The 27,587-nt window shown below is 42.2% G+C and overlaps 1 protein-coding gene across 3 annotated transcripts; it reads left to right on the forward strand.

Annotated features, from left to right (window-relative positions):
* The first annotated feature begins 962 nt into the window (after positions 1 to 962).
* On the forward strand, positions 963 to 26,393 carry map3k7 (mitogen-activated protein kinase kinase kinase 7). Of its 3 annotated transcripts, XM_039781296.1 has the most exons (18): positions 963 to 1,197; positions 1,662 to 1,781; positions 1,957 to 2,067; positions 2,287 to 2,352; positions 2,480 to 2,525; positions 4,233 to 4,371; positions 6,379 to 6,503; positions 7,357 to 7,485; positions 7,871 to 8,001; positions 12,596 to 12,677; positions 13,340 to 13,470; positions 13,592 to 13,739; positions 14,467 to 14,547; positions 18,167 to 18,234; positions 20,984 to 21,080; positions 22,148 to 22,209; positions 22,504 to 22,619; positions 24,855 to 25,035. In XM_039781296.1, exons 2-18 carry the CDS (start codon positions 1,689 to 1,691, stop codon positions 25,033 to 25,035), a joined length of 1,806 nt encoding a protein of 601 aa, XP_039637230.1. In that variant the 5' UTR covers positions 963 to 1,197; positions 1,662 to 1,688. The 3 variants fall into 3 exon arrangements, with proteins under 3 accessions (XP_039637230.1, XP_039637231.1, XP_039637232.1); XM_039781297.1 differs by having other exon boundaries at positions 963 to 1,781; positions 24,855 to 26,393; XM_039781298.1 differs by lacking the exon at positions 14,467 to 14,547 and having other exon boundaries at positions 963 to 1,781.
* Positions 26,394 to 27,587: the final 1,194 nt, after the last annotated feature.

Raw genomic sequence — 27,587 nt, forward strand, 5'->3', positions numbered from 1 at the left:
CCTGTTGATCTCAGGTCCCAAACCATATGCCGGTGTAGTCCCCGAAAAACTGCCAGGTAAGAGCATTTTAATCACCTTTGAAATGAGCGATTAGAATAATTATTTCAGGGGAGAGGGATGGCTCCTGCTATTAACAACCCTCTGTTCAATATCACAACAAATTAGTTCATGCTCATTAGTATGAGTTGTGCTTGCCTAGTGGTTTGGAAAGCCTCCATTGGGAACGTGCTTTATTACTCCCTGTGAGTGGAGCATGCAATTAACATTCATCAAGTGCTGTGTATGTAACATCCCTCCTCACAAATGCAATTTTGACATTACATAAGTTGCCTGATCAAGGATGGTCTTGCTTGCAAGGCTAAATTCTTACATCAAATGTCAGCAAAACTTCCTCTGGACTCACAGTCCGTAGAGAAAGACAGACGGAAATTCTCCAAACCAACAAGTTGTATTTCACACAAAGTGTAAAGCCAAAAGTTTATTGGCCTTTATCACATATTTACAGGCCCACTGAGACATGCAACAATTCTAGATGAGCCAGCCTGGGAGATTTACAATAAAAAATGAGCACATAAGGAAAACAAAAGATCTCTCCCCTGAGGGTACAGTGGCAATTACGAAAAATGGAAAGATACACTCACTCAAACACTTTAACATTGCACTGCTGTGCACAAGTTTTTTTCTTTTTACTATAACATTGGACATACTGAGAGGAACAGTAGATTGACAAAAAAAATTCTAACTCCATCCACTAAGGAAGCCTGCTAGGAGGTGAACTTTGAGCTCCTTTGATTCTGATTGGATGAAAAAGATTGTGTTTATAATTGTTGTTGGATTACAGTGGTTGAATATAACCAAATCCATTTACTCAAATACTGTAGCCTATTTAAGCACAACCACATTAGTGTGAGCTTTCCTTTTATTAAGATTGGAACGAGTTCTCTTGTTCGATGTGCAGGGGACACATTTGCAGAGCGCACACACTTCCTGATGGAGCTGCTCCTGCGAAGAAGGAAAATACACTCCTAGCGAACCAGCTAGACGAGTTGTGAAAAAGTTATGTCTGGCTGTCAAGTGCAGAGAGAAGAAGTGTTTTTAAAAGGACGTTATTCCTCGGTTTTCCGTACAATAATAGCAGAAAGTCTCCCCATGTCCAGAGAGCCGGCGGCTGCACCGGGGACAAGTCAACTGCGAAGGGTTGTTGAAGCTAATAAGTCCCAGTAGCTAGCATTAGCAGGCAGGCAGGCCAGATAATACACTGTAGGCCTGGACAAGCTTGTTTTTACTTAATATTGTGGTGTACTTATGTAAAATTATGGTCAGCACTGGTCTATGGTTATGCTATAAGCCTGCATTACGTATGTCGAGAGCTAATGTCGGTGACAGCTACAGTTCGTTTTGCTAGTTATGCTCCGCGGTTAGCCAGCTGGTTGACTGCCTCACACTAACTTAGCTGACAGCACACTATAGTGTATATCGCTAGCTAACGTTATTTATTTGTTGCTAAGGCATGTCCCTGGCTAATGAAAGGTTTATCATACAACTGTGCCATTGTGATAGATGTCTTTAAGCAAGTATACGCATCCTTGTGCTCTATTTAACTGAATAACGTCAGGCGTTAACATTGGTGTTGTTTTCCTCTGCAATATGCTCCCTTTTAGTAAGTGACTAGTTGACGTTAGCAAGTAATGTCTCTTACGTTACCATCCGCCGATATACTTGAAACACCTCCGGGATATCCGTTTGAAGAAATCAACTATGAGGATATTGAAGTTGAGGAGGTAAGTCCCTGACACTGACAACACGGACTGTACATGGTGCAGACCATAGACTGTGCATGGTGCAGACTGTATACGGTGCAGACCATGGACTGTATACGGTGCAGACCATAGACTGTATATGGTGCAGACGTGTGTTTACTGAAAATTAACTTTCTTGTTAACTGTCCATTTTCAGGTGGTGGGGAGAGGAGCTTTTGGGGTTGTTTGCAAAGCCAAATGGAAAGGCAAAGATGTTGCAATCAAGACCATTGAGAGTGAATCAGAGAGGAAAGCCTTTAGTGTTGAGGTATTGTTGTGATTGGCCTTAATGGAGTTTGTTTCTCTACTGCAACATGTTTAGTTAACACACACACTGTCAAGATCTAGCTAATATTACAGTTTAATTTGTTTCGCTTCATATCAGTGCCATCATTAGTACTGGGTGATACATATGTGTGTACTTCGAAAGTATTGTATAGCATGTATGTAGATGAAATTGTGTGTAACGTTCTCTCTTTGTCTCTAGCTCCGACAGCTTTCACGTGTGAATCACCCCAACATTGTGAAGTTGTATGGCTCTTGCAATAATCCAGTAAGTTAACTGGAATGCTATAATATGTGTTGCTCTCTAAACTACAGTAATGGTGTGTTTTGATACAGCCCTGAATGTTTGGATTGTCAGTCTGGTGGGATTTCTGATTATTTTCTTTCCCACTCAGGTCTGCCTTGTGATGGAATACGCTGAAGGCGGGTCATTGTACAATGGTGAGTCTCCATGTGGGCATTCGTTCGCCTTGCTAGTAATGAAATGAACACAGCCTTGCACGGACATGAGAAGCAGCCCAGTTCAGTTGACCTTTCCACTGTTTGCATGTTCAGTCATTTGTCCACTTCCTTAATTATCTAGTCTTTGCACAGTGACATGCAGTAAATATCCAAATGGATTTGGGAAATGGTGAGGTGTAACAAACAATCTGCAGTAATACTATATGTCTAATTAAAGATACATAATTAAAGATATGTGCCAGTGTTTCAGCAAAATTCTGCATCATAGAACTACTGTAAATATACATTTTAAGACTGTTACTTTAGGTTTAATACATAGGGCATACACTGGTGAAAGAAAAGTCTGACTTAGTGGATATGGACCACTAAAGGTGACCACATTTGGCACAAACAATCCAATTTATTACACAGTTCATTGAACATAGTCGGCCCTTTGTTGTTTCCAGTTAAAGGATAATTATTTTTTTTGCAATTTGGATCTTGTTTTCATAGTTTTGACCATCATTACTTTCAATAATAATCAGATTGCATTTTTAAAGTCAATTGTTGTGATCTGTGAATGTGGCAACATCGGTTAAAAGAAGTCCAGTGGGGTCAAGAAATATGAGCAGTCAGACAATCAGCAGGTTACAAAACAAGCCCCAGGTTAGTTCAACCTTCTTTTTTTTAAATGAAATGAAATTAATATCCAAATTGTTTGTAGGAAACATCTAGCACAGCCAACAGACAGACACCCAGCATGAACTTTGACCTACTGTACTTACAGTAGTTGCAGGCACAGACAGCCGTTTCCGGTACAGTTAGGGATCAAGGAAATAAAGTGATTTTTATACAGCCTGGATAAACTGTTGGTCTATTTACAAGCTCCCTGATCATCCGACTTCTCGTGCGTCTTGCCACATTGGACTTTAATGTAGCGATGTTGCTGTGTTTCCAGATCTCAGCAAGTACTTTGGTGAGCACAATGTGATTGAATTGATGGACAAAACTACAAAAATAGGGACGAAGTGTTAATTAACTGGACATAATCATTTAAATTGTATTGTTTATACATGCAGTTAGAGGCTTTTCGGCTCTAAAAGAATCATTGCAGGTAATTAATGTAAGCGCAAGAGTTTCATACTGTGCATAGGCCTTTTTACCTGCTTTCCCAAGATATCCGTGCTTTCAACAGCTTTCATTCCCAAGAGGTTACGATTGGCCAGTTTCTGTTTTTCCAGGATGTGAATCCTACAGTATGGAACTCTCTGCTGTGCTTTCTGCATTATTTACTGAATCACTATCAACGTTACTCCTGGGAGCTACACTATGGCACCATAACTTTGATGTCATTCAGTTGAGTTGTGAATACTGTTTTTGAAATATGTATTCTCAGATTTCCCTTTTTGAAATAAACTTGTTGGAAGATGCTAAGGAAAAGGTAGTCAGCCCTGTGTGTTAGGCCTGTGTGTGTGTGTGTGTGTGTGTGTGTGTGTGTGTGTGTGTGTGTGTGTGTGTGTGTGTGTGTGTGTGTGTGTGTGTGTGTGTGTGTGTGTGTGTGTGTGTGTGTGTGTGTGTGTGTGTGTGTGTGTGTGTGTGTGTGTGTGTGTGTGTGTATAAGAGTGTCTTGAAACACACTTTTTGTTGAGTTCCTCTGTAGGTTTATTGTCTGTGGTGGTGGTTGTGACTGTGCTCTCTTGTCCACAGTGCTGCATGGTGCTGAACCCCTCCCCTATTACACTGCTTCCCATGCCATGAGCTGGTGTTTTCAGTGTTCCCAGGGCGTGGCCTATCTCCATGGCATGAAACCAAAGGCTCTCATTCACAGGGACCTGAAGCCACCCAAGTATGCTCCTCCTCACCTCACTCTCTTCTTGTCTCCTGTTTCACTGTGCCAACAAACTGTCTGTTGGTTTCCTTTGAATATTTTTTGATTTACTTCATGTTGTTCAACAAATATTATAGTTTGAAATAGGTCAGATTGTCTTTTTCTACGGCATTGCAAGCCACACAAAAAAAGTGTTATGCAAGATCTTTATATCTTTACATGCAAGGTTATTGTGTCCTAACAGGTGTGTGCACAGGTGCCAAAGTAGGCGGGGTTTGAACTTCTCTCTCAAGATCTTTTTTTAAAGAGTGTTTCCATGTTTATTTTAAACTGGAGCAACCACTCTTTCCTTGTATTAGTACCAGACCAGTTTAGTAAGACCACTTCCTTTCACTTTTGTTGTATGTATGCAAATTCATAGCACTGCATTACATGGACTCCCCTCTGTTACATGTAATGGATCTTTCTATATTCAGATTGTTATTTGAAAATTATTCCTTTCACAATTTAAAACATAACTACTATTAACTTGTTCCAACAACATGTAAAACCATGAAGGATGGGAAAAGGGGGTCTAGTAGATCAGGCATGGTGATACTCAATGTCTAACACTTTAAACACCAAGACACCAAACTTGATCCTATTCAGATGCAAAAACTGTTTGTAGACAAGAAAACATGCCTGAGAAACCACAAGGTTTTGGCTTAGTGGCTTTTGATAACAAAGCAGTCCTTTTAAGCAAAGCTTCCGTTACTCCCTTTTCCATTTCCCTATGTTTCATATTGACAAATACATTTTTAAGCTGGTTCAGACTGACATTGGCACTGTCCAAAGAAACTCAGGCCCCTCATTCATTTCAGTGAGATCACTGCGGTGCATAGTGGGGGTTCAGACACAGAGAGGTTGTGCAAAAACAAACAAAGTTGAAGCTAAAAATGCACTGCTACGACGAGTAAGCATAGTTGTTCCAGCTTTTGTAGTGAAATCCTTCCTCATAGTGTTCTAAATGCTGTACAGCGTTCTGGCATCTGATGGATGGATCTGGTACTCAAACTGGATTCGGTAGATCGTATCCCATTTTGTCAAAAGTACCTGAAGCAACATGCGACCACCAACGCAGCTCTTTCTTTTTCTGTAATGCCTGGCTGTGTTATCTGTTTCAACACCCAGTGGTGTGGTGTTACTGAAGGTGTAGATCCCAGAGGTGTTTCTACTCTGGGAGATTGAAGTCTCCTTGAAGGACTCTTTGCGAGTTTCCAGCTGGTCTGCTTCCTAGAGAACTGTTGTGGAGCTTCTAGGAATAACAAGGTCATGCATTCTGACAAGTTATCAACTTTGGGTTGTTTGCCAGGAATTTCTTTCTGTGCTCTTTTTAATGTTCAGGCCCAGAGTTACTTACTAGCCTTAACTTGACATTGTGTCGAACGCTGATGTACATAGATGGCACTAAAGACACTATTAAGCTACCATCTGATGTAGATGTAGAATATATATATTATCTCAGTGCTTCCTAACTTGGTGACAAACCCCCCTCCAAGAGGTGACAAGTTAAATCTGTGTGTTCACAAGACACTTAAAGGAATAAGAACAAAAAACATAGATTTCTGTTAAAAAAAAGAATTGTTTTTCTGGGATAAAAAAAAAGGGAGTCTTGAGTCAAAAAAAGTGCAAACTACTGTACGTTGTATCTGTAGCCAAGGGTGTAGGTTCATTTAAATATGGGGGACACACATGAAATGGAGGTCTGGGGGTCCTTCCCAAGAAAACACTTAATTTCCTTCATTCTAGTGAATTTCTATGCACCAATTTATCTTGGAAAGGTTTTATTAATGTAAAGGAAAACACATGATTCAGGTGACAAAATAGCTTAACTTGAATTCCTTCCTCCCGCAGCAAGCGAAGCCTCCATATCACTTCTTCTTCTTTCTGTTTTATGGCACATTGCAACCATTGCTTTTGAAGTTGCATACTGCCCCCTTCTTTACCAGAGGCATTGTTTTTTTATTCTTGCTTTCTGTGTTTTAGTCTGCTTCTAGTGGCAGGTGGCACTGTGCTGAAGATATGTGACTTTGGAACAGCATGCGACATTCAGACCCACATGACCAACAACAAAGGAAGTGCTGCATGGATGGCCCCAGAGGTATTTGAAGGCAAGTACGAGTGGCATTCCAAGTAGCTGAGGAGCTTTGGAACCCTACCCTGTCAGTTGTTTTTAAACTAAAAAGTATCCAAATGAATGCAGTTACTGTTTGACTTTACAGAATCACCACAATCCAATGAACCACCTCATCCATCTGGATGTACTCTTTCTGGCCCCCACCTTTGTTCTGTCACCTTTCACCTTAGTTGCAGCTTAGCGCTCCCATCATGGAGGCATTCATTCTTGATTCATCATCAGCAGCCTTACTCTACTGCTTTATTGATGGTAGTCTCCCAAGCATAGTGAGAAGATGAATGGAGTGATGCTTGTGGCTTTATTTCCCTCAGGAGGCGACGGTGTAGAATTTGTGTTCTCATTCAGCGAGGAGCCTAATGTATTTCTACATTATGAGACGTTTTCTTGGCGAGGGGGTCAGGAGGAAAGATTAATTAAGCCCTAGACGTTATCTTGTTTTTGGAGGCAAGTTACACGACTCCAGTGCAATTAAACACCTCACTTTGCCCTCTCTGTGAACTCTTTACAACTCATTAGCATCAGTGTGAGCAGCGCAGCAACTTTAGAATAGGTGTGTGATGTGCACTTTAATTTTATAATAATAGGCCCAGTAATTAAGCAACTCAGGAGCTGTTCCTTGGTAAAAAAAAAAAAAAAAAAAGTGCTCCCTTATTTTCATCCTCCTCCTCCCTGAAAGCAGAGCTGTGCTCTCCCAGGCACATCCTCACTCTCATCTCAAATGTGCCACAGAGAATTACCTTATCAGTCAGTTGGCGATGTCAAACGGAGCCTATTTTCCCCGTTTGAAAAGGACCTAAGTGTTGCTGTGTGTTCTTCTGTACTTGCAGGCAGCAATTACAGCGAAAAGTGTGATGTGTTTAGCTGGGGGATCATTCTCTGGGAGGTGATCACTCGCAGGAAGCCCTTTGATGAAATTGGAGGACCAGCTTTTCGCATTATGTGGGCTGTGCACAACGGTGAGTGTGTGTGTGTGTGTGTGTGTGTGTGTGTGTGTGTGTGTGTGTGTGTGTGTGTGTGTGTGTGTGTGTGTGTGTGTGTGTGTGTGTGTGTGTGTGTGTGTGTGTGTGTGTGTGTGTGTGTGTGTGTGTGTGGCATGTTCACCTGTGCAGAGCTGGATGGATGGAGGGGAATACTAATGGGACAGTAATAATACCTGGGGACAAGTTTAATATTTTTCACCACTGAATCTGCCTGCCTGAGTCATTATGGTTCAAGCAGCAGGAGACGGGGGATTTAGCATACATTTGCAATATTTCTCTGCTTGTCTGATGTGATGCCACATTTTATTTGTCTGTTTGACTGTATGTGAATTACTTTATTACTCTTTTTTTACACATTCAGGCACAAGGCCTCCTTTAATCAAAAATTTGCCGAAGCCCATAGAGAGTCTGATGACTCGCTGCTGGTCTAAAGACCCCTCTCAGCGGCCCTCTATGGAAGAGATAGTGAAGATCATGACTCATCTAATGAAGGTAATCTGTCCTTGCACACGGCTTACCTTTGCTTCAAAGCTTTCATTAAACTGGAGTGAAGGAATCAATAAACCTGACCATATAGTTCAATCCCAGAGAGCAGATTGTAACACCATTAGGTAATGGTTTAAAAAAACAACCTCAAACCTCAAAATCCCAATGACACCTCTTTCCTCTGCAAATCTCACAATTTGAAATTGCCTCTGAAAACGGGCGAATCTCAACAAAGCTAAAAGTTGACGTCAACTTCTCAACTCCTCCTCATTTGGCTCTAGTCTCTAGTCTTTGTCACGCCCCAACATTTACATAAGCTACACAACTGACCTGAGGTCAGCTAGTCTTCTGAATCTAGGTCACGCAGATCTCTGCTATTCCATTACAAAATTCACTTCTGAAACTTTTTAATGCGAGAAATCAACTATGTAAAGCTCAAATATGGGCTGTTTTACGAAAATGTATGGCTAATTGAAAATTTTGTCCGACTGTGTGTCGGAGTTCAGTGGCCGGTGCTGCCTGGGTTGCTACATCGCCGCCCTGCCTGTCCTCCTTCACAGACCTAGGGGCTCAATACCCGCGCAAACTCACCCTTTCTGGGTGACTGGACTACCGCTGCCCGACAGAGCTCCAGGGCCTGCAGCTCACTGTTCTCCCTCCCCTCTTCCTGCTAAATGGCCGGTGTGTGACTGAGAGCGCGGTCAGTGAGCTTGTTACGCCCGCAATCTCTTAACGCAGGTTCCAGTTAATCTTATAATGGATGTGTGTTGAGTTATTTAAACAAACGATCGGGGAAATAAACGCCTCTTGTCCGCGAGTCTCATTGATAGACCCCGCAGTGAGCTGGATTCCATCAATGAGAGCTATCTAGCCTCCTCCTAACAAGACCTCTGAAATTCACAAAAATGCATTACATTGAAATCGGACAAGTGTTAGCTAAGCTTTGTAAGACCTTGGGGAACCTGTAATATAAGTGCCGTGACGAAATTCAAACTGTAAATATACTATAGTTATGCCGAAAGTGTAGCTAGCTAGCCGCGATCTTTTCCCATTATATTGAATGGGACATATAGCTAGCTAGTTAGCTAGCTGCTGAGAGCGGCACTACCGCGGAGCCCCGGTAGTGCAGTAATCCACAAAGGGTGACTTTGCCCTGGGTATGGAGCCCAGTAGACTGCCACTTTCTCGTCAGACTGTGTGGAGCTCCTAAAGTCTGACACGTCTTACCAAATTTGCAATTAGCCATACATTTTTGTAAAACAGCCCATATTTGTATAGTTGATTTCTCGCATAAAAAAGTCTCTGAAGTGAATTTGGTAACGAAACATTATCATGGAATATGAGATTCTGTTGCATCTCTAATGTGTGTGTATGGGGATTTGCTCAACTAATCAGTGCGCAGCTCATCTAAATATTCATGAGCATACCATATTTGGAAGAAAAGCTCTTGTTACAAATGGGGCCAAAACACAGGGATGCATAAGGGCCAATACAATATCAACCAGGCCATTTTCAGCCCAACCAATGTTACCCATACCCCATTAGGAGACCTTAAGGAACAGTGTGAAATACCCTATATAATCATTCTATCACCCCTTTAATGCTACATACAGTATACACTATAATGCCTTACACAGAGAGGTGTTTGTTGTTCAGCCTGCCCTCATTGATAGAAATGGGGTGGACAAAGTGATGGAAACACCTGCTATTATAAGGCAACACTATTCAACAGCACCACAAACTACAGTACAGGCCAAAAGTTTGGACACACCTTCTCATTCAATGCATTTCCTTTATTTTCATGACTATTTACATTGTAGATTCTCACTGAAGGCATCAAAACTATGAATGAACACATATGGAATTATGTACTTAACAAAAAAGTGTGAAATAACTGAAAACATGTCTTATATGTTAGATTCCTCAAAGTAGCCACCCTTTGCTTTTTTGATAGCGCTGCAAACCTTTGGTGTTCTCTCAATGAGCTTCATGAGGTAGTCACCTGAAATGGTTTTCACTTCACAGGTGTGCCTTGTCAGGGTTAATTAGTGGAATTGTTTCCCTTATTAATGGGGTTGGGACCATCAGTTGTGTTGTGCAGAAGTCAGGTTGATACACAGCCGACAGCCCTATTGGACAGCTGTTAGAATTCATATTATGGCAAGAACCAATCAGCTAAGTAAAGAGAAACTAGTGGCCATCATTACTTTAACAAATGAAGGTCATTCAGTCCGGAAAATTGCGAAAACTTTGAATGTGTCCCCAAGTGCAGTCGCAAAAACCATCAAGCGCTACAACGAAACTGGCTCACATGAGGACCGCCCCAGGAAAGGAAGACCAAGAGTCACCTCTGCTGCTGAGGATAAGTTCATCCGAGTCACTAGCCTCAGAAATCGCAAGTTAACAGCAGCTCAGATTAGAGACCAGATGAATGCCACAGAGTTCTAGCAGCAGACACATCTCTAGAACAACTGTTAAGAGGAGACTGCGCAAATCAGGCTTTCATGGTCAAGTAGCTGGAAAGTAGGAAACCACTGCTAAGGAGAGGCAACAAGCAGAAGAGATTTGTTTGGCCCAAGAAACACAAGGAATGGACATTAGACCAGTGGAAATCTGTGCTTTGGTCTGATGAGTCCAAATTTGAGATCTTTGGTTCCAACCGCCGTGTCTTTGTGCAACGCAGAAAAGGTGAACGGATGGATTCTACATGCCTGGTTCCCACCATGAAGCATGGAGGAGGAGGTGTGATGGTGTGGGGGTGCTTTGCTGGTGACACTGTTGGGGATTTCTTCAAAATTGAAGGCATACTGAACCAGCATGGCTGCCACAGCATCCTGCAGCGACATGCTATCCCATCCGTTTTGCGTTTAGTTGGACCATCATTTATTTTTCAACAGGACAATGACCCCAAACACACCTCCAGGCTGTGTAAGGGCTATTTGACCAAGAAGGAGAGTGATGGAGTGCTGCACCAGATGACCTGGCCTCCACAGTCATCGGACCTGAACCCAATCAAGATGATTTGGGGTGAGCTGGACCGCAGAGTGAAGGCAAAAGGGCCAACAAGTGCTAAGCATCTCTGGGAACTCCTTCAAGACTGTTGGAAAACCATTTCAGGTGACTACCTCTTGAAGCTCATCAAGAGAATGCCAAGAGTGTGCAAAGCAGTAATTTGTTAAGTACATAATTCCACATGTGTTCATTCATAGTTTTGATGAATCTACAATGTAAATAGCCATGAAAATAAAGGAAACTCGAATGAATCGAAAATTGAATGAGGTGTGTCCAAACTTTTGGCCTGTAGTGTACATTCTTCAAAATTACCATACATGTGAATGAACATATCTTAGTTTTAACAAAAACTGAATGTTACACCCTTCATGAAGGGAGGAATAGATTGCAGGACTGTTGTATTAGATTGCATTTGTTTTAGCTAGGTGTACATACTAAACTGACAACTGAGTGTAAAGTCTTATCAGAACAGTTAACTAAAAGTTTGGAGATGATAAACATTTGAACTTTGATTCAGCATAACATTACCTACATTTCTAACTCATACAGTCGCTTGAGCAGCTCGGTAGGAATGTTTGCTAAACCTGAGTTGTATCATTGTGGAAATGCAGCCCGGCTCCACATAGCTTTTTGTTGTTTCATCACTGTTTCATCCTTTTTCAACATGAAATAAAAAAAGAGAATAGCAGTGCGTGTGCGTGCGTGCGTGCGTCGCAAGGCGCGTGTGTGTGCGTGCGTGTGTGTGTGGAGTGTGTGTGGAGTGTGTGTGTGGAGTGTGTGTGTGGAGTGTGTGTGTGGAGTGTGTGTGTGGAGTGTGTGTGGAGTGTGTGTGGGGAGTGTGTGGGAGAATGACGGTGATTATCTTCACAGTAAGTAGCGACTCTAGAGTCATAGTGAGAGAACCAAAGTGTCTCCCCTGTTCTTTCTGACCACGGTGGGAAATCTGGAGCAGGAAAAATTAACCCTCTCCTTGATTTCATGTTGTTTATGGAGAAGGAGAACCAGGAAATGAGTCAGGGGAAATGCAACGCTGCCAAGCCATGGCCGAGCGATGTGCGTCGCCGCGCAGTTAAATTTTTCGAGAGGTGCACGTCAGGCTACGGCGTAGGGTCTGTGTCTTCACGTACCTACGTATGTAGCCATAGCGTAGATTTAACGCAGAAGCATAAATCACGCTTTCGATGACCATTGGCGATGTTTTTTAGCTGCTGCTTTTTTCAGATTAATCAATGCTTACGGGCGCTGCCATCTTCCTCTATTCCGATCCACTGACGCACGTTATGCAAATCAACGTATTTTTGTAATCTGTGAAATTGATTAATCGCCCCAGCCCTAATTTGGTCCACACCAGAGTTTAATTGACAACTTTCAAACCAGCCTAAACCAACCGAACCAAAACGTGTGTGTGTGTGTAAAGTCTGCGTAATTCATTTGCAGCCTGCCTGCCTGAAGTTATTAGTTTTAACATTGTAATAAGCCTCACTTTTTCATACACACTGAGCTTGGGTAGAAATATGTGGTCACTTTAAGGCAATCAAGGAGTGCATATTTAAAAAATTAAAGTCTTCCTTCTTTTTTTTTTTGGCAGTACTTCCCAGAATCTGATGAACCCCTGCAATATCCATACCAGTATTCAGATGAGGGACAGAGCAACTCTGCAACTAGTACAGGTTTGAGCCATCCTCAAACCTTTGGGACGCACCAGTACAGGAAGTTCATGTTAAAGCAGTATACATCATTTAATGCATGGATGTCCAAGATCCAATATAAAATTGTAGTCAATAGTTATCAACACAGAAGAATGCATAATGTTTCACTCATTTATGTTTAGTTTCCTTTACTGGTGCTAACCCTCTGTCTGGATAGCAAGTAAGTATTACGTGAAAAATCTCTGGATGCATATTTATTGCTCCTCAGCATCCAAGAATGTTATCATGTCTGAACCAACCATTTAGGTCCTTAGTTAGCTTTAATCTCATAATTTACAACTGTTAACAAGGAGTTCACAATGATATGGAAGCACTTATAGACAGTGTTGCCTTTTTGCAATATTGTGGGTGACATATTTTCACAGATGTGTCTGTCAATTATGACTCATTACATGATTTTACGCCCCAAGGGGCGGGAAACACACACTACAGACTTTTTTTTTTTTTTTATTTAGTCTAAAGTTTTTAAATTATTTTGAGTTTTTTCAAATGTTTTCAGTGTTCCGAGCCATCAAATACAAGCAGAAAATGCAATGTCAAACCTTGGATGAAAGGCACCGCAGTTGAGAAAGTATGAAATCTATAAAAACCTCTCTCCTGGCCTGTGTCCTGGGGAATAACAGGTTCATATGTGGACAACACTGGCACCAGCACAAGCAACAAAAGCGACACAAACATGGAGCACAGTGATTCTCAAGGGAGCAACGACACTATCAAGATTACGCCTCAGTTTGCTCCTTACTTCAAGCCAAAGGTAAACCAACTCTTCATTCGACTTCTTCATTTTGAACAGAGCCATTGGCATTTTATCTGTAATAGAGAAAACAAATATTGTCAAAACAAGCTTCTGTAGTGAAAGTTTTCTGTTCTCTCAGGCAGACCCATTGAGGACTCTGCCTCTGTCCAGGGGGGGCAGTGTTGAGAGCCTGCCTGCACGAACACAGTGCCTGGCATCATCTGACAGCAAACGAATGAGTACTGACCTGTCGGAGCTGGAGCCAAAGATGCAATTTACACCTGCAGGTAATGCCAGACATTACACAGCACATAACAACACATACGAGCAGGATGAGGAGCGTATCAAGACAAATTAGCATGCTCTTACGAGATTTAGAATGTTGTATTAAATAAGAAAAGTTGCACAAGAAAGGCATGCAGTGTTATTGTCAAGGCATGATGCCTCTCCAAGTCCACAAGAAAATCCTCCCCTGACACTCATGTCAGGTTGTTTTTCATGTGCCTTCATCAGTTTGAGGTGAAGATTGATTCCTTATATTAGCACATCCATATATGACCTGTCAGACCCAGCTGTCAGACATCTGCCTCCATTAAAGGCTCTGACCGAAAGCAGCAGACTCACCTCAGGAGCTGCGTGCAGAGAGATTTAATTTGAGCACATAGAGTCAGGGTCTTTGTTGTTGCACTTTTTGTTTTCGGACTTCAATTTACATTTAATGAATCGAGTTCCTGTGATTCCAGCATCAACAGCCTCTGTCCTTACATTTCCTTGTTGAAGTTTTAATCCAAACAGCAATAGAGCTGAATGCCTGCTATTTGTGGCTGCCGGCAGTCTACGCAATACTGCTCCACAGCGTCTGGAATGGAGGGATTGCATGCTGCCCTTGCACGTACAGTGTATGCTCTGCATGTATGTGGCCCACATTCAGTCCAGCTGTGGGCCCCCAGTCTGTCTTAGTCTGCATGCTTGTTGTGTTCGCAGCTGTATGTGTGTATGTGTGTGTTTTCGCAGCACGTCCCCCGTATAAACGAGGCCACCGTAAAACAGCATCATACGGCACCATTCTGGATGTCCCCAAGATCGTCGTTACAGGTATCACTGGACCACTGGGCTTCCTGGTGACCGGGTGGAGCTGGTTTGGCTCGGCTTAGCTGGTGTGGGTTGCTGTGCTCTGACATGTCTCTCTCTTGTGTGTACCTCCCACACAATGTTTATTCATATCAAATTTGTTGCATATCTTAAAGCAACGCCAAAGCACTTTTCCTCTTCGGTCCCCCTACAGGTTGGAAGCGGAATTGTCCATTACCGCTGTCGTAATGTCTCATCATGTCTCATTTGAACTACAGATCCGCTACCCGATCTGGCAAACTTGCATAGTGCGGTCATAGCCGATAGAGGGCCGCAAAGTGAATGCAGAAGTGTCGTTCACCCTGTTACGAGTTGATGAACCACTGAAACCATTTTGGAAACATTATTTTAAGTTCGAAAAGAATCTTTGGTGTTGCTTTAAAGCAGTCTCTATTTAAAAAAAAAAAAAAAGGATATAATTGACCTCTCGCCGGCCCCTCCCCCAAAACGGCCATTGTCCAATCACACATCATAGCAACCGTTACTATGTGAGCAGGTCCGACAAACATTGACTCCAAGCAAGATGGTGAAGCGGTGCGCCCACGGCGTTTGTAAATCGGACACTAGATACCCCGAGAGATTGTCTGGAGGAGTTGTGTTCTTTCCATTCCCAAAGCCCGAAAACACAACATGAGCGGTGCCTACAATGGATAAAACAGTGTGGACGGCCCCACTCCTGGTTAAATGTGTCGAACATTACGAAGCATAAATACGTCTGCTCAAAGGTAGCTAAGGTTAACAGCTAACTAGTTACCGTGTTGTCTAGATCTACTAACTAGAGGCAAGAACACAAATTGGACCAAAGTTATGATTACCATGGATATCATTGCCAGAATGTTAACCTCCTCTCTAAGCTAAGTTTAACAAGCCCTTTAGCTTTAGCCAACATTAGTTAACATGTTAGCGAACGCTAGCTACATTAGCTGCTGTTGTGTTGGGTCTTTGAGCTCCCCAACTTTATTTTTCGTCAGTTTACAACAAAGTCGAACATAGCGCCCCAACAAGCAACTTCAAATAATTTTGTTTATCTTTCATGTAGCATTTGAGGTACAGGTCATGGGGTTTCTCCGATTTTTCTTGAGACCGGTAAGCATTAGCCTCGATAGTAGTCGTGTCTCCGTCATTGTGTCATTCATATATTTTGAATATATCCCTCCACTGCATACTGTAACCGCTTTGGCCTCGATCTGGAGGATATCGCTGAGGTATTGCTCCAAAAAAGGTCACTGACACGCACAGGTATACCTCTTCCCGTCATGGCAATCTGTTGCGCTGGTCGTGTTTGACCATTTGTTTGTCGGACGTAGCAACAGTAACTAAGGGGGGCGGGGCTCGGCGAAAGGCTAATTGAGCTGGTCCTGGAGAAACACACATCAGAGCTGCTTTATGTCTCTGTCTTCTGTGATTTTAGATGGCGGAAGCAGAACATGAGTTAATATTCTCATTTGGTCTCACCTTTTTACGCCGCCTACACATGATAAGCGGCAAAAACACGAGGTAGGGCTCAAAGCGCAGTGCAGGAACGTTCTGGAATTTGTTGAGCCTTGAAAGGTCAGCGGAAATGAGGTCAAAGTTCAAATCATTTGAACTTTGAGAGCAGCTCACGGCAGCAATTCCGCTCTCCCCATAGGAAAACAATGGAATGGCCTGCGTTGAGCGGTCTTACCACTTATCATGTGTAGGCGGCTTTACAGCCAAAATCGAGTTCTAATTAAAAGTTTCATAATGAGTCTTTCTATCACCTGTGTCAAAATCAACACTTTTCTAGCTGACTTCAGGGAATCCAATCAGTGCATTGCATCAGATGAGGTGACATGGATGAGATGAGCCTTGTAACTCATGACCCTGTCCTCTCTGCCAGCGTGCTGGTTTGGCTGCAGCAGTTCAGGCGGAGGACGGGTAAAGCTGTGCTCTGCATTTGAGCTTGCCCTTGCTTTTCATGCATAGAGGACTTAGAGAAAGCCTGGCTAATGTTTTTCACCCCCTCTTGCTCTCTTTACATCCATTAACTTTGAAAAAGTAATTTAGATTAATTTCTTTCACATTGAGGGTCAGAGCTATTATTACAAGCAGAGATACGGACAAAAGGAATGGGGACAGCTCTGGATGTCAGAAAAGGCTTCTATTTTGGAGCTATGTGAGACACATTGCATGTGGCTGATTTAATGCAGTGACTAAGGGAGTCACCTGATGTATGTTGTTAAAGGTAGAGCACTTATCAGTGCATGTGTACACCTGGACATCAGGTCTTTTCCCCTTCACATAAATCCTTGGTGGCCTTTGAGTAGGGGTGTAACTTCACAGTTCAGTGTGTACCCCAGGTATGGGGGTCATGGTACAAAATACTTTCAATAGCAGGAAAAAAAAAAAGTATCATTTATTTTAAATAATAAAATCATTAAATGGCAGCTCATTGGCTATACTTTTCTGTAAAAATGAGCACTCAAATGTTGGCATATATGGAAAGAAAATACAAACGTTAATATGTCAGTAATGCACCATCAATATTTACATATAAAATAAAATACAAAGTGCAACATGTCTATACAGTAATTAACATTAATTGGCCATCGGAGCCAGCAGTAAGGTACAGTTACAGTGAATCGGAAGTTAGAGCATCATAAGCTTCAGTAACTTGAAATATTTCATATTGAAACAGAACATGTAGACTGGGTTTAGTTACAAGAGTGATAGAAATCAAATAGCACGAAAGTAGGTATGGCTGTCTGAGCAAATCCAGAATATAGAGCTATGCACTGAACTGAAGAAAGTCGCATACCAAACAAAACATGATGGATGAATACATGTAGCGTTACACCAATTAAATGTATATACATATATAATTATATGCATTACAAAATACACCATCAAACTCAAAAGTGCATAGTCATGAAGTTGAAAAATGCCTCATTAACTCCTGACATGTTGACATTTTGGACATAAATATTGAATTACTAATGCTGTATGTTTTAGTTGAGTTGTAGTGTAGTCAACAATGCTACTAATGAGCTCCATGTTCATTGTTGGACTGAATCCCTTAAATTAAACTAACCATGTATTTTGGTGTAGGTATGTGAGACAGATAATTCACTACAGACATCCTGACATGAAGTGGCTGTAAAGTTCTGTTAAAGCAGATGGAACAGGTAATATCTTCTGACTGCATGTACTCCACAGGTGAGACCTCAGGGATGTAAGTGTTAATCTGGCCAGCAGATGAATGAGTGATGACTAAAGAGTGCCATACCTAGCAGTTCCCCTGGGCCTCCAACCAGCCAGTCACTGCAAACCTGTCACATAAGTAGCCTCAGCTGTTCTTGTGGATAGGTTTGTTATATAGTGATGTGTGTGTTTGCTGTGCACTGTCAGTGGGGCTGGGTGCTTTTAGCGCTGGTCACATTCTAGCCATGCCACAGCCCATAGTGACAGGCCAGAACATGGAGGATTGAATCAGTGCAGCTGTCCCTGTTTCGCTCTGTGGCCCTGGATATCCCTCAATCAAGCACAGGCACCAATCTTCCACTGCCACTGTCTGCAACTCTACTGGCTCTAATTCTTTCTCCTCTGTCCATCCCGTCCACAGCCACATGCGAGTCTCAGAGACGTCGATCTGTGCAGGATCTGCCAGGCATCGGCACAGAGTCCAGCCAGGTAAGACACAGACTGACACTGGAATGGCAGGGGTCTGTGGAGTTCCATTCATTGATGATTAGAGTCACGTCTACAGCTACTGCTGCGAGAACTGAAGTGTATGGTTGTTTCTGTACACACCTTAGTGTTTTTGTCGTTTTCAAAATGTTCTTTTGCGCACATGTTTTATGGTTAAGATTAATCCTCTAGCTGGTTGGCTTGGTTCCAGGCTTATAAACTAATCTGCTGCAGCACATTGAGCAGCTCACAAACCGTCAACATATCAACATCGGTCAATTTAGATCAGTGATTCTCAACAAACCCGTGTGGGTGGGTCGTGGACAGCTAGTCAAAAATAAATAACATTTAATATGTATCTGATTTTGGACTTGTCGCTAGTCATTTTTGTCCATGCAGTTGTCATGTTCCTTCTCAGTTTCTTATTAATGTGCTCTGAAATGCACTTTGCACATGTAAATATGTGTATTTATGTTAAAAAATATATATATATATATTTATTTATTTATTTATTTATTTATTTATTTATTTAGCTTGGTTTGATTTATATAAAGGTGGTTAAGATTTAATGACCATGGAAAATATGGGTCACAGGGTGAGACCAGTTGAGAACCCCTGGTTTAGATGCTAAATGTTGTGGTCTTTATTCTTCGTCACCACTGCTAAGCGGATGTTCTCTGTCCTTAGCTTGTAAACTACAGTTAACAGCAGTTTGTTCACGATGTCTCTCAGTGATCCTGCCAGTTCAGCTGTCAATCAAACCCATATGCAGCCTGCACACTCAGCAGCTTACGGGGCATTCAGATCAAAACAAAACAATCCAGCGATTTTCCACAGGGTGGTGCAGCAGGAGTGTCAATAAAACAGCTAATTTTTGTGACGTTCTGTTATGTTTCTTGACCCCCCCAACAAAGCACAAGTAGACTTTATATTTCACAATTACTGTTTTCCGTCAGATCGTTTATCTCAACGTTTATGACTGCACTTGAAGTCAGCTTTATTTCACAGGAGAGAGAGAGAAAGAAAAGAGACTAGCGAGTGCTTTGTTGCAGGAAACATTCAGTTATTACACAAACTCCTGGGCAGTTCAGTTCAAGTCTGATCTCTGTTATATGATTGGCCACAGCAGCGTGACCTGGGGTTGCATTTCTTGAAAAGTTGAGTCAGTCTCAACTTTTTTTACACTTTTTTGAGTGTCTCACCCCTGCTTCAACCCCCACCGCAGCCTAAACGCACTACCCCCATTCAACAAGAATGGAAAGACCTGAGTTTTTGCCGGACCTTCGGACAGCCGACACAGGCTGTCAGAACACGGCCTTAGAGAGTAAAGGAGCATTTCTGAATTTTTTCTTTTTTTTCTTTCAAAAACAATCAATTTGACTGAAAAGGGAAGACGGGGGATTTCAGTTGGACCCGAATATTCTTAGCATGGAAGCTATTGAACACCCACTATTTAAAGCTGTCTATGTTTTCTGTTTAGATGTAAGATTAATGATGCACAGATGGTCAGTTGCAGACAGTGCTTTATCTTTACGTAATAAAATTAAAAGTTGAACTCTACGAGAACCCAACCGTGGGTTTATTTCTCCTGCTTTCCCAAACATTTGTCTCCATTTGTTTGGTAGTAAACCCACAGCTCTATGCAGTCAAAAGTTCATTAGGAGTTCACTATAAAGAGTTTGTACAGAAATACTGTTGCTAAAAAAGATACATTGTGCTGTGCTGCCTGTGGGATTCCCAGTGTTGTGACAGTGCCATTGATCATGGAGTTGTTTGTGTGAATTTGCTTTTTTGATCCCATGTTGGGATCTAGAGACGCTCTGAAACCGTAACATGCTGGAAACATTGGATTAACCTCAGATTGGATGCGACGTGTTGTTCTAGCACTGCATACAAAATAATCCTGTTGCATTTTGTTTAATGTTCACAGTTTGGACTCATTATTTGAACACAATATTTTTCCTGATATATATTATTTTTTTGATATATATATTTTTCTTTTCATTTGTATTTGAATGGCATTAATTTGGCAAAATGTAATTCATTGTAAAGAATGTAAAGGACAATAACCAACCAGGTGTACATTCCATGGTTGTTCAAACCTGAAAGCTACATCTTAACATGTAATGTCCAAAGTCATCCCTCTCCTCCTGCCACTGATTTGGATGTCCATATTCACCCAAATATAATTTGTGTGGTTCTCTGCAAACCAACACCAGTATCAGAGGTGTTATGGTTATTCCTCTGATTACTACAAATTAACCCACACAGGCTAGCCAATCCGAATCAAAACTTCTTAGAGACCATGGTTAGATTTGTCCAATAAACGGCATACTGAAGGCAGTAACTGAGGAAATAAATGTTAAAGAAACAAGAAATGTAGATCAATGTAATCACTTGCAGTACAGGGCCGTTTCAACAGCCAGCTATGTAATGACAAGAGGCACTTTAACCTCAGAAGGCTATTAGAAATGAGATATTGTATATTTCAGTGAAATGGCTCAGCCCAACAACGTTACTTTGCCGGCTGCATGTATGTCGGGTATTTTGCACTAACTCTTCAGTGATAATTGCAAGCGGACAAAATCACACCCGTACATTTAGAATGTTCTTCAATAAGCTTCAAATGATGCATGATAAGCAGATTGTTTTTTTTGTTTATTTGATGATCCAGATCACATTTTGCCACTCAAATGTTAGTGATGTGTGACTGGCTTCCCAGATGATTGATGGTGTGTGTGTCCTGTTGCAGGGGAGCAGGAACAGCAGCCGCTCCTCCAGTCCCAGTGTGAGGATGATGCCCCCTGATAAGACCAGCAGAGCTTACTTCTCCCCCGATGAAGCCACAGGTACTCACGCCAACTCTTTCACTAAAGCTACTTTACACAACACCATGCATGATAAAATATTACAATTGCACCTAAACGCCACATGAATGCAGCACAAACATCCTATCTGGCAATGTTAACGAAAGAGAAAAATAATTTGTGTATCCGCCCCGTGACTCCCCGCTCTAAAATGTTACTGGTTCGTCCTCGGTCCTACAGCCTTCCACCAATTTTCATGAAGATTGGGCCAGAAGTGTTTCTGTAATCCTGCTAACTGACACATACACACGCACACACACACACACAAACACACAAACAAACAAACAAACAAACAAACAAACCAGAGTTTCCCCCAGTGTACTGCAAGCCTGGTGGCCCACCGGCCCGAAGTTTCCCCCCACCAGGCCTAAGCCACATTATTTTGTAATGTATTTTTTACAGTAGAAGTTTTTTACAGTTACAGTGGGGTGGCTCGGTAGGAAACTTTGACATAGTCATGTTTTCAAATCTCCAGTTAGCTTTTAGCACTGACTTAAAGGAATACGCCACCGTTTGTTGAAATAGGGCTTATCACGGTCTACCCTGGCTGTAGATAGGTGGGCCAACACATTTTTTTTCTCAGTGCAAGGAATTAGGTTGTTTTTTTGTCTTTTGTTGGCTCACTTTTACTCACAACATGCTAACCGGCAACATAGGATTCCATTCACTACGCTAAGCTAACTAGCGGCGACGCTGCCGGTGTTGCACCGGACTAAAACGATGCATGCACAAAGAATGCGTTGGCCCACCTATCTACAGCTAGGAGAGACCGTGATGAGCCCTATTTCAACAAACGGTGGCGTATCCCTTTAATGTAGAGCTCTGTCTTATAGCTTTTTTAAATGAGCAGTTTTGCGATTCTGTTATCACAGAAATTATCGGGCTTTACATTAACGCTGCCATCAGTCTGGGACTGGCCCCAGCTGGGACACTTGCCACAGGGCTAAAAAACTTTTCTGGGGGAAACCCTTCAAATGGAACTGAAAACATGACCTCCTTGCCAAAGGTGAAGATTTCTATAGATATGTGTTTCCCCTCTGTCTTCTCAGACACCAACGGCTCAGACAACTCCATCCCCATGGCTTATCTGACCCTGGATCACCAGCTGCAGGTACACCAGCAAACTGCACTACCTCGTGATGTTGTTTTGTTTAGTCCGATAGAAGCTGTATTAAATCAGCTTTGATTATGTTTTGGCACAGCCTTTCAAAGATGAATTGAAGGACAGTGTAAATGACTTCATCATGAAGGGATTATTCCTGAAAAACATGATGCGATCTAAAAAGTGGAATGTGAATAGAAATACACATACTCATCAGTGAGATGTTTTTACAGTTGATATAAATACATTCTGCAGTAATGCATTTTAAAGACAATTCAAAGCAACGTTCTTGTTTATTTCTAGCCTCTCGCTCCCTGTCCCAACTCCAAAGAGTCCATGGCCGTGTTTGAGCAGCACTGCAAGATGGCCCAAGAATACCTGAAGGTGCAAACAGAGATCGCCCTTCTGATCCAGAGAAAGTATGTCTAGCTGCACAAAGCATCCACTTTTCATCTGCTCAAATCATTTAGTTCTTAGAAAGGAATTGGTTTGGTGTTGAGGTTATTGATTGGGTTTATTCTTAATAGGTTGTGTTTGACTAAAAACATCCTGACCTCTCATTGTTATAGAGCATGGAGAATGTAAATGCGTTTTTGAAGCACTGTTTCTTTACCCACATGCAGGTAGAAAATGTAAATGTAAAGTTGACCCTTGTTGTCTCTGATCCTTCACTTGTTTTCAGAGAGAGAGAGAGAGAGAGAGAGAGAGAGAGAGAGAGAAAAACTTTGTTGATCATGAAGCCGATTGTTACTGTACAGTCTGAACTACGCTGCAGACTGGATTCTCTACTCACAGAGTGACGGCTCCAGCGCGGGTTGAATGCGATTCGGCGGGTCAGCAGCGTTACAAACGTCTTTTGTATGAAACGGAAGTTCTCTTTCCCAGGGAAAACAAAGGACTTTCACTCCGGAAATACGTGTTCCTTGGGATTGTTTTAATCCAAACCACCATCTTTTTCCGAAACGTAACTAGTCATTTTGGTGCTTAAACTTAACTGTTGTCCTAAACTTAAGGTTAATGTCCGTGGAAACGACTGGCAGCTCCCTATTCTCGGGTAACACGTCTACCAACTGCTGCTGATACGACGGAGCTGTGTAGCCGGCGTCACAGCTTTTCAACTTCTCGGGCTCCTCCAGTAGCCATCAGCTGATTTTAACATGCTCCGTTCTAGGGATCGACCAGGCTAATACCAATTATTAGTAGTTAATAAAGGGGGGGGGGTGGTGGACATTAAGTCAGACTCAGTGATGAGTAAACCAAAGCAGAGGGACAGACACAGAGCTGGAGCCGAGCCAAAGTACAACACTGTTTAATTCCCTGCTCTGTTCACGTCAACATACAGCTGATTTAAACATGTCCCGTTCACGTGAACAGAATCTTGTCATGGCAACCTCCCTAGAGATTTATCAGCCCACTTTAAGTACCGTAAACATGTATTTCACATTATTATTATGGTTAAACTTTGCAATGAATCCATGGTTCACATGCATTCCCAATCGTGAGTGTTGATCCGTGCGGCCCACTGATCAACTCTGGTCTGTTACACCACTATTCTACACCGCCTATGGCAATATTACCATTAAAGAGAGGTAAAGATAGTGAGGCAGTGGAGGGACCTCCTCTGATGCCTACTATTCACTACAACATCCTCTCCAGAAGCTCAGGAAGAGGCTGGATAAGATTTATATGCAACAATATCCAGCATATTGGCATTGTTTCAAATGATTTCCATGTTGACTTCTTGAAAAAGGTGACCGCCGACATGCCCCAAAGCACAAACAAAGCCTTCGCTCCAAGAGTTGTATAAGATTATAGTCTCACTTCGCCAGACCTTCCTCCACAGCGCTGCGGAGGAGAACTAGTCCATACAGCGTTCCGGGATGGGAGAAAAACATGCTCTGGTTTATTGCCATTTCTTTCTAAACCAATCAGAATCTTCATGGGCTCCGGACGGAGCCACGGTGCCTCTGCTAAATAAGCCTCTTAACGACCAAGTAGTTACAGGAACGTAGTTATAGGAACTGTCCACTTCTAAACAGATCTACTAACTACTCTCCCCCAAAACCGGTTTTGCCATTTGAATTCACACTGGCCAAGTGGCCATAGGGACTGACCTTTTGTTATTTTAATCACAGCCATCTAACCACCATTGTGCGGAAAAGGGAAAAGACCCTGCCCTGAAGTAGGAGCTGAAAGAGTTACAGGAACTGCGGCCAGAGGAACTTAAAAATCCCCAAATTGGTCCAATCGGAACAGGAGAAAAAAAGGGTTCTAGGAACGTTATGTTCTAGGAACTGCAAAAATCCCTCCGGTCGGAAAGCGGCTATTGTCTCAGGAAAGAACTGGTTTTGGTGGAACATACGTACGTACGTTCCAAAGTAGTTTTAGTCGTGCAACAGAAAACTCTGATTGGACAGATAGTCTAGCTAGCTGTCTGGATTTACCCTGCAGAGATCTGAGGAGCAGTTAACCATAGTCCTCACAAATCCACCGGAGGTTAGAATAACAACACAAGGAAAGGGGAAGGGGACAGATATCCGGACGAAAAGAAAGACATCCGGCGGAATTTCCAGCAGCACCAGAGTAGTCCCAGAAATGGAATGTCGTGGATAGAGACTAATTAGATTATAATATTGCTTAATATGTGTTTGCAGGAAGGAGCTGATCGCTGAACTGGACCAAGATGAGAAGGACCAGCAGAACACGTCCCGTCTGGTGCAGGAGCACAAGAAGCTGCTGGAGGAGAACAAGAGTCTGTCCACATACTACCAGAAGTGCAAAAAACAGCTGGAGCTGATCCGGGTCCAGCAACAGAAGAGACAGGGCACGTCGTGATGAGACAGAGACATGTGAACTTCGCCACCCCCACCCACCCCCCTTCCTCAGCCCAGCACTAGAACACTACACCCTCTGATGCTACACACACACACACACACACACACACACACGCGCTGTTCCCAGTCCAGCTTTGTAAAGAGACCTGCATTCTACTGTGTCCTGCATGTTGCATTGTAGACCCGTACTTGTGTCCAGCAGGAAGACGTCGTACTCTGTACGGACATTTGCACATTGTCACGGTGGATTCTGTGACAGCCGACCAAACCAAGTCACTGCACCCGGTCCAGATCACACCTGAGCCTGCTGCTGTGCTCCGGGGTGGAGGCCCAGGACTGTGGCTCGGGGGTGTCTATACGTTTGCTGCCTGCTCGGTGTGTCCACTCCTCGGCAACTGTGCAAACCAAGAGAAAAAGTGTGAATCATATGCAGATTTTGGAGATCAAGGAGGATATTTGAAACCTGTTATGCAAACCACACACCCTTAAATCAACTTCTTTCTCTCTAACCTCTCCCTTTTCTAATTGTGAGCATGAGCCCTTCCACAGACCACATTCTTCTTCGAGATGTTTGACGTCTTCAGTTCAGAGAGACAGGAACAGCGTGGGCTGTGTGTGAACCTGGATGCAAACACACACCTAGCTTCCAGAGCCCTTTTTATTTTGACTTCAGTATTGTTTTTGCGTGTAGTTGTTTTTGTCTTTTCTATTTAGTAGTTCACTTTGTATGATAGCTTTTGTGTCATTTTTGCATTAGGACAGATTTTATCTGGTCTGGGAATGCCCTTGCGGACAAAATAGAGGAGCCTGTAGCTCCCTTTACAGTATCTAGTTTGTTTTTAGTTCACATGTTGCCTTAGGAGTTGCCTGCATTTTAAGATCTTGTTTTATGTGACATTTAGCTGGGATAAAAGCTAAGAAAAAGAAGATATTTTTAATGTAATGGACATTGAATGAAATTCTAGAGAAGGATCTGTGTCAGTAAGCTGATAAGGTAAATGTTTCCCACCAGCTTTACATACCAAACATGACATGTACTCTAAAAGAATGTGATTTCTTTCTCGGTCTCGTATCCCTAAAGTACATTTGCACAATCACTTTTGTTTTCTTTCGTCATGTACAAGCTTTATTTCTCATTTAAGCAATTCTGATTTTAAAAGTGCGAGACTTGATGAGTCTATCTTTTAAATGTGTTACTGTACAGGAGTGAATCTTCACCTTCCTCGAGAGTTTTCTGTTGACAAAGAATTCTTTTACCACTCACACACCGCTGTTTATCAAGTGTTTCCTAAGTTCTTGGGAACTTACATGACAGTGAGCAAGGCATTATGAAATAAAGTGAATGGTGAACAGATTCTACATTCTCTGCCTAAATGTTTGTGTTTTCAGTAAGAACTGCATGTGATGATCACACAGCTGCTGATGAAGACCATGGGGATACAGTTAAAAGCCCTGGAGAAAGGCTAATAAGTGGACTTTGAGTTGAGTTAGTTATTACAGTTTGGGGTTTGACCAAAACAAATCTTTACTCCGTCCTGGAGCTTTCAACTGCATCTTTAGGTTTTCCTCAGTGGGTGGAGTTTGCTCAGTTGTCATGGAGATCTCTCAGCTGGTCGGTTCAGTCTGCTGTGAAACACATCCACACAAAAAGGCCAACAAATCTAGTTTTGAGACTAAATGGAACATTATGGATTCATTTAGACTTGTGTGTTCCCTACAGAGACGACTGTATGCATCATGTGTCTCGGTGCTTTGTGGAAACATGAAGGCCAAACTCACTTTATTGACTATAAGGTGGGCAGTGTTGTAGAATGTGTATTGCCCCCTTACTGTAGTACCAGGGTTTCTGCGGGGTCTTTAAAAGGTCTAAAAAAAGAGGCCTTAAAAGTCTTAAATTTTGTAGTATTGTAATCTAGGTCTTAAATAATTGTAAACAGGTATTACATTTTCCTACGTTCATGTAAGGCTACCTCTAATTAACAAACTTTTTTGTTAGTTAATTAGAGGTAGCCTTGTTGTAGTGTTGTAGTTCTTTATTTTGTTGTAGTTCTTTATTTTGCTCGTCCAACTATAATTTGCTGGATGCGTATATGTTATTATTACTCCATGTCGCTTTTATTCAATTTTAATCTTTTTTTTTTTACTTTGCAAGTTCTTTGGTGACTGCATTTTGTTGCACTTTTATGTCGTGATATAGGTCTTAAATTTCATTCCTAAAGGTGTTAAAAAGTCTTAAATTTGACTTGTTGAAACCCGCAGAGACCCTGAGTACGTACAGGTTCTCCAAACACGTTGGTGCTTCAAACTGATGGATCAGTCGTGTAGTGATGTACTGCCTCTCACACATGACCTTTAGCTGCATGGATCTGGCTGATAGTTTTAGGACAACAAAAACGAGACATTTTGTAGACTAAATGTTCTGATGTCCACATACTTTTGACTAATTAGCGCATTTCTCCAAAACAGTATGTACCCAACTAGTTATGTGTCCCATTTGCTTTTGCAGTTGTTTTCTGTGTTACCCATATGCTCTGTGCATGTGGAGGACAGTAC

This window comes from Perca fluviatilis, chromosome 18 (genome assembly GCF_010015445.1).
Source record: "Perca fluviatilis chromosome 18, GENO_Pfluv_1.0, whole genome shotgun sequence".
Taxonomy (NCBI): Eukaryota; Metazoa; Chordata; class Actinopteri; order Perciformes; family Percidae; genus Perca; species Perca fluviatilis.

What these genes read in the sequence shown, in the direction of transcription:
- map3k7 (XM_039781297.1), top strand. Translation starts at nt 1,689, where the DNA reads ATGTCTCTTACGTTACCATCCGCCGATATACTTGAAACACCTCCGGGA. An exon ending in AGGCGGGTCATTGTACAATG is followed by an intron (nt 2,526 to 4,232) that starts GTGAGTCTCCAT and finishes TCTTGTCCACAG; the next exon opens with TGCTGCATGGTGCTGAACCC. An exon ending in CCCCAAGATCGTCGTTACAG is followed by an intron (nt 14,548 to 18,166) that starts GTATCACTGGAC and finishes TCCCGTCCACAG; the next exon opens with CCACATGCGAGTCTCAGAGA.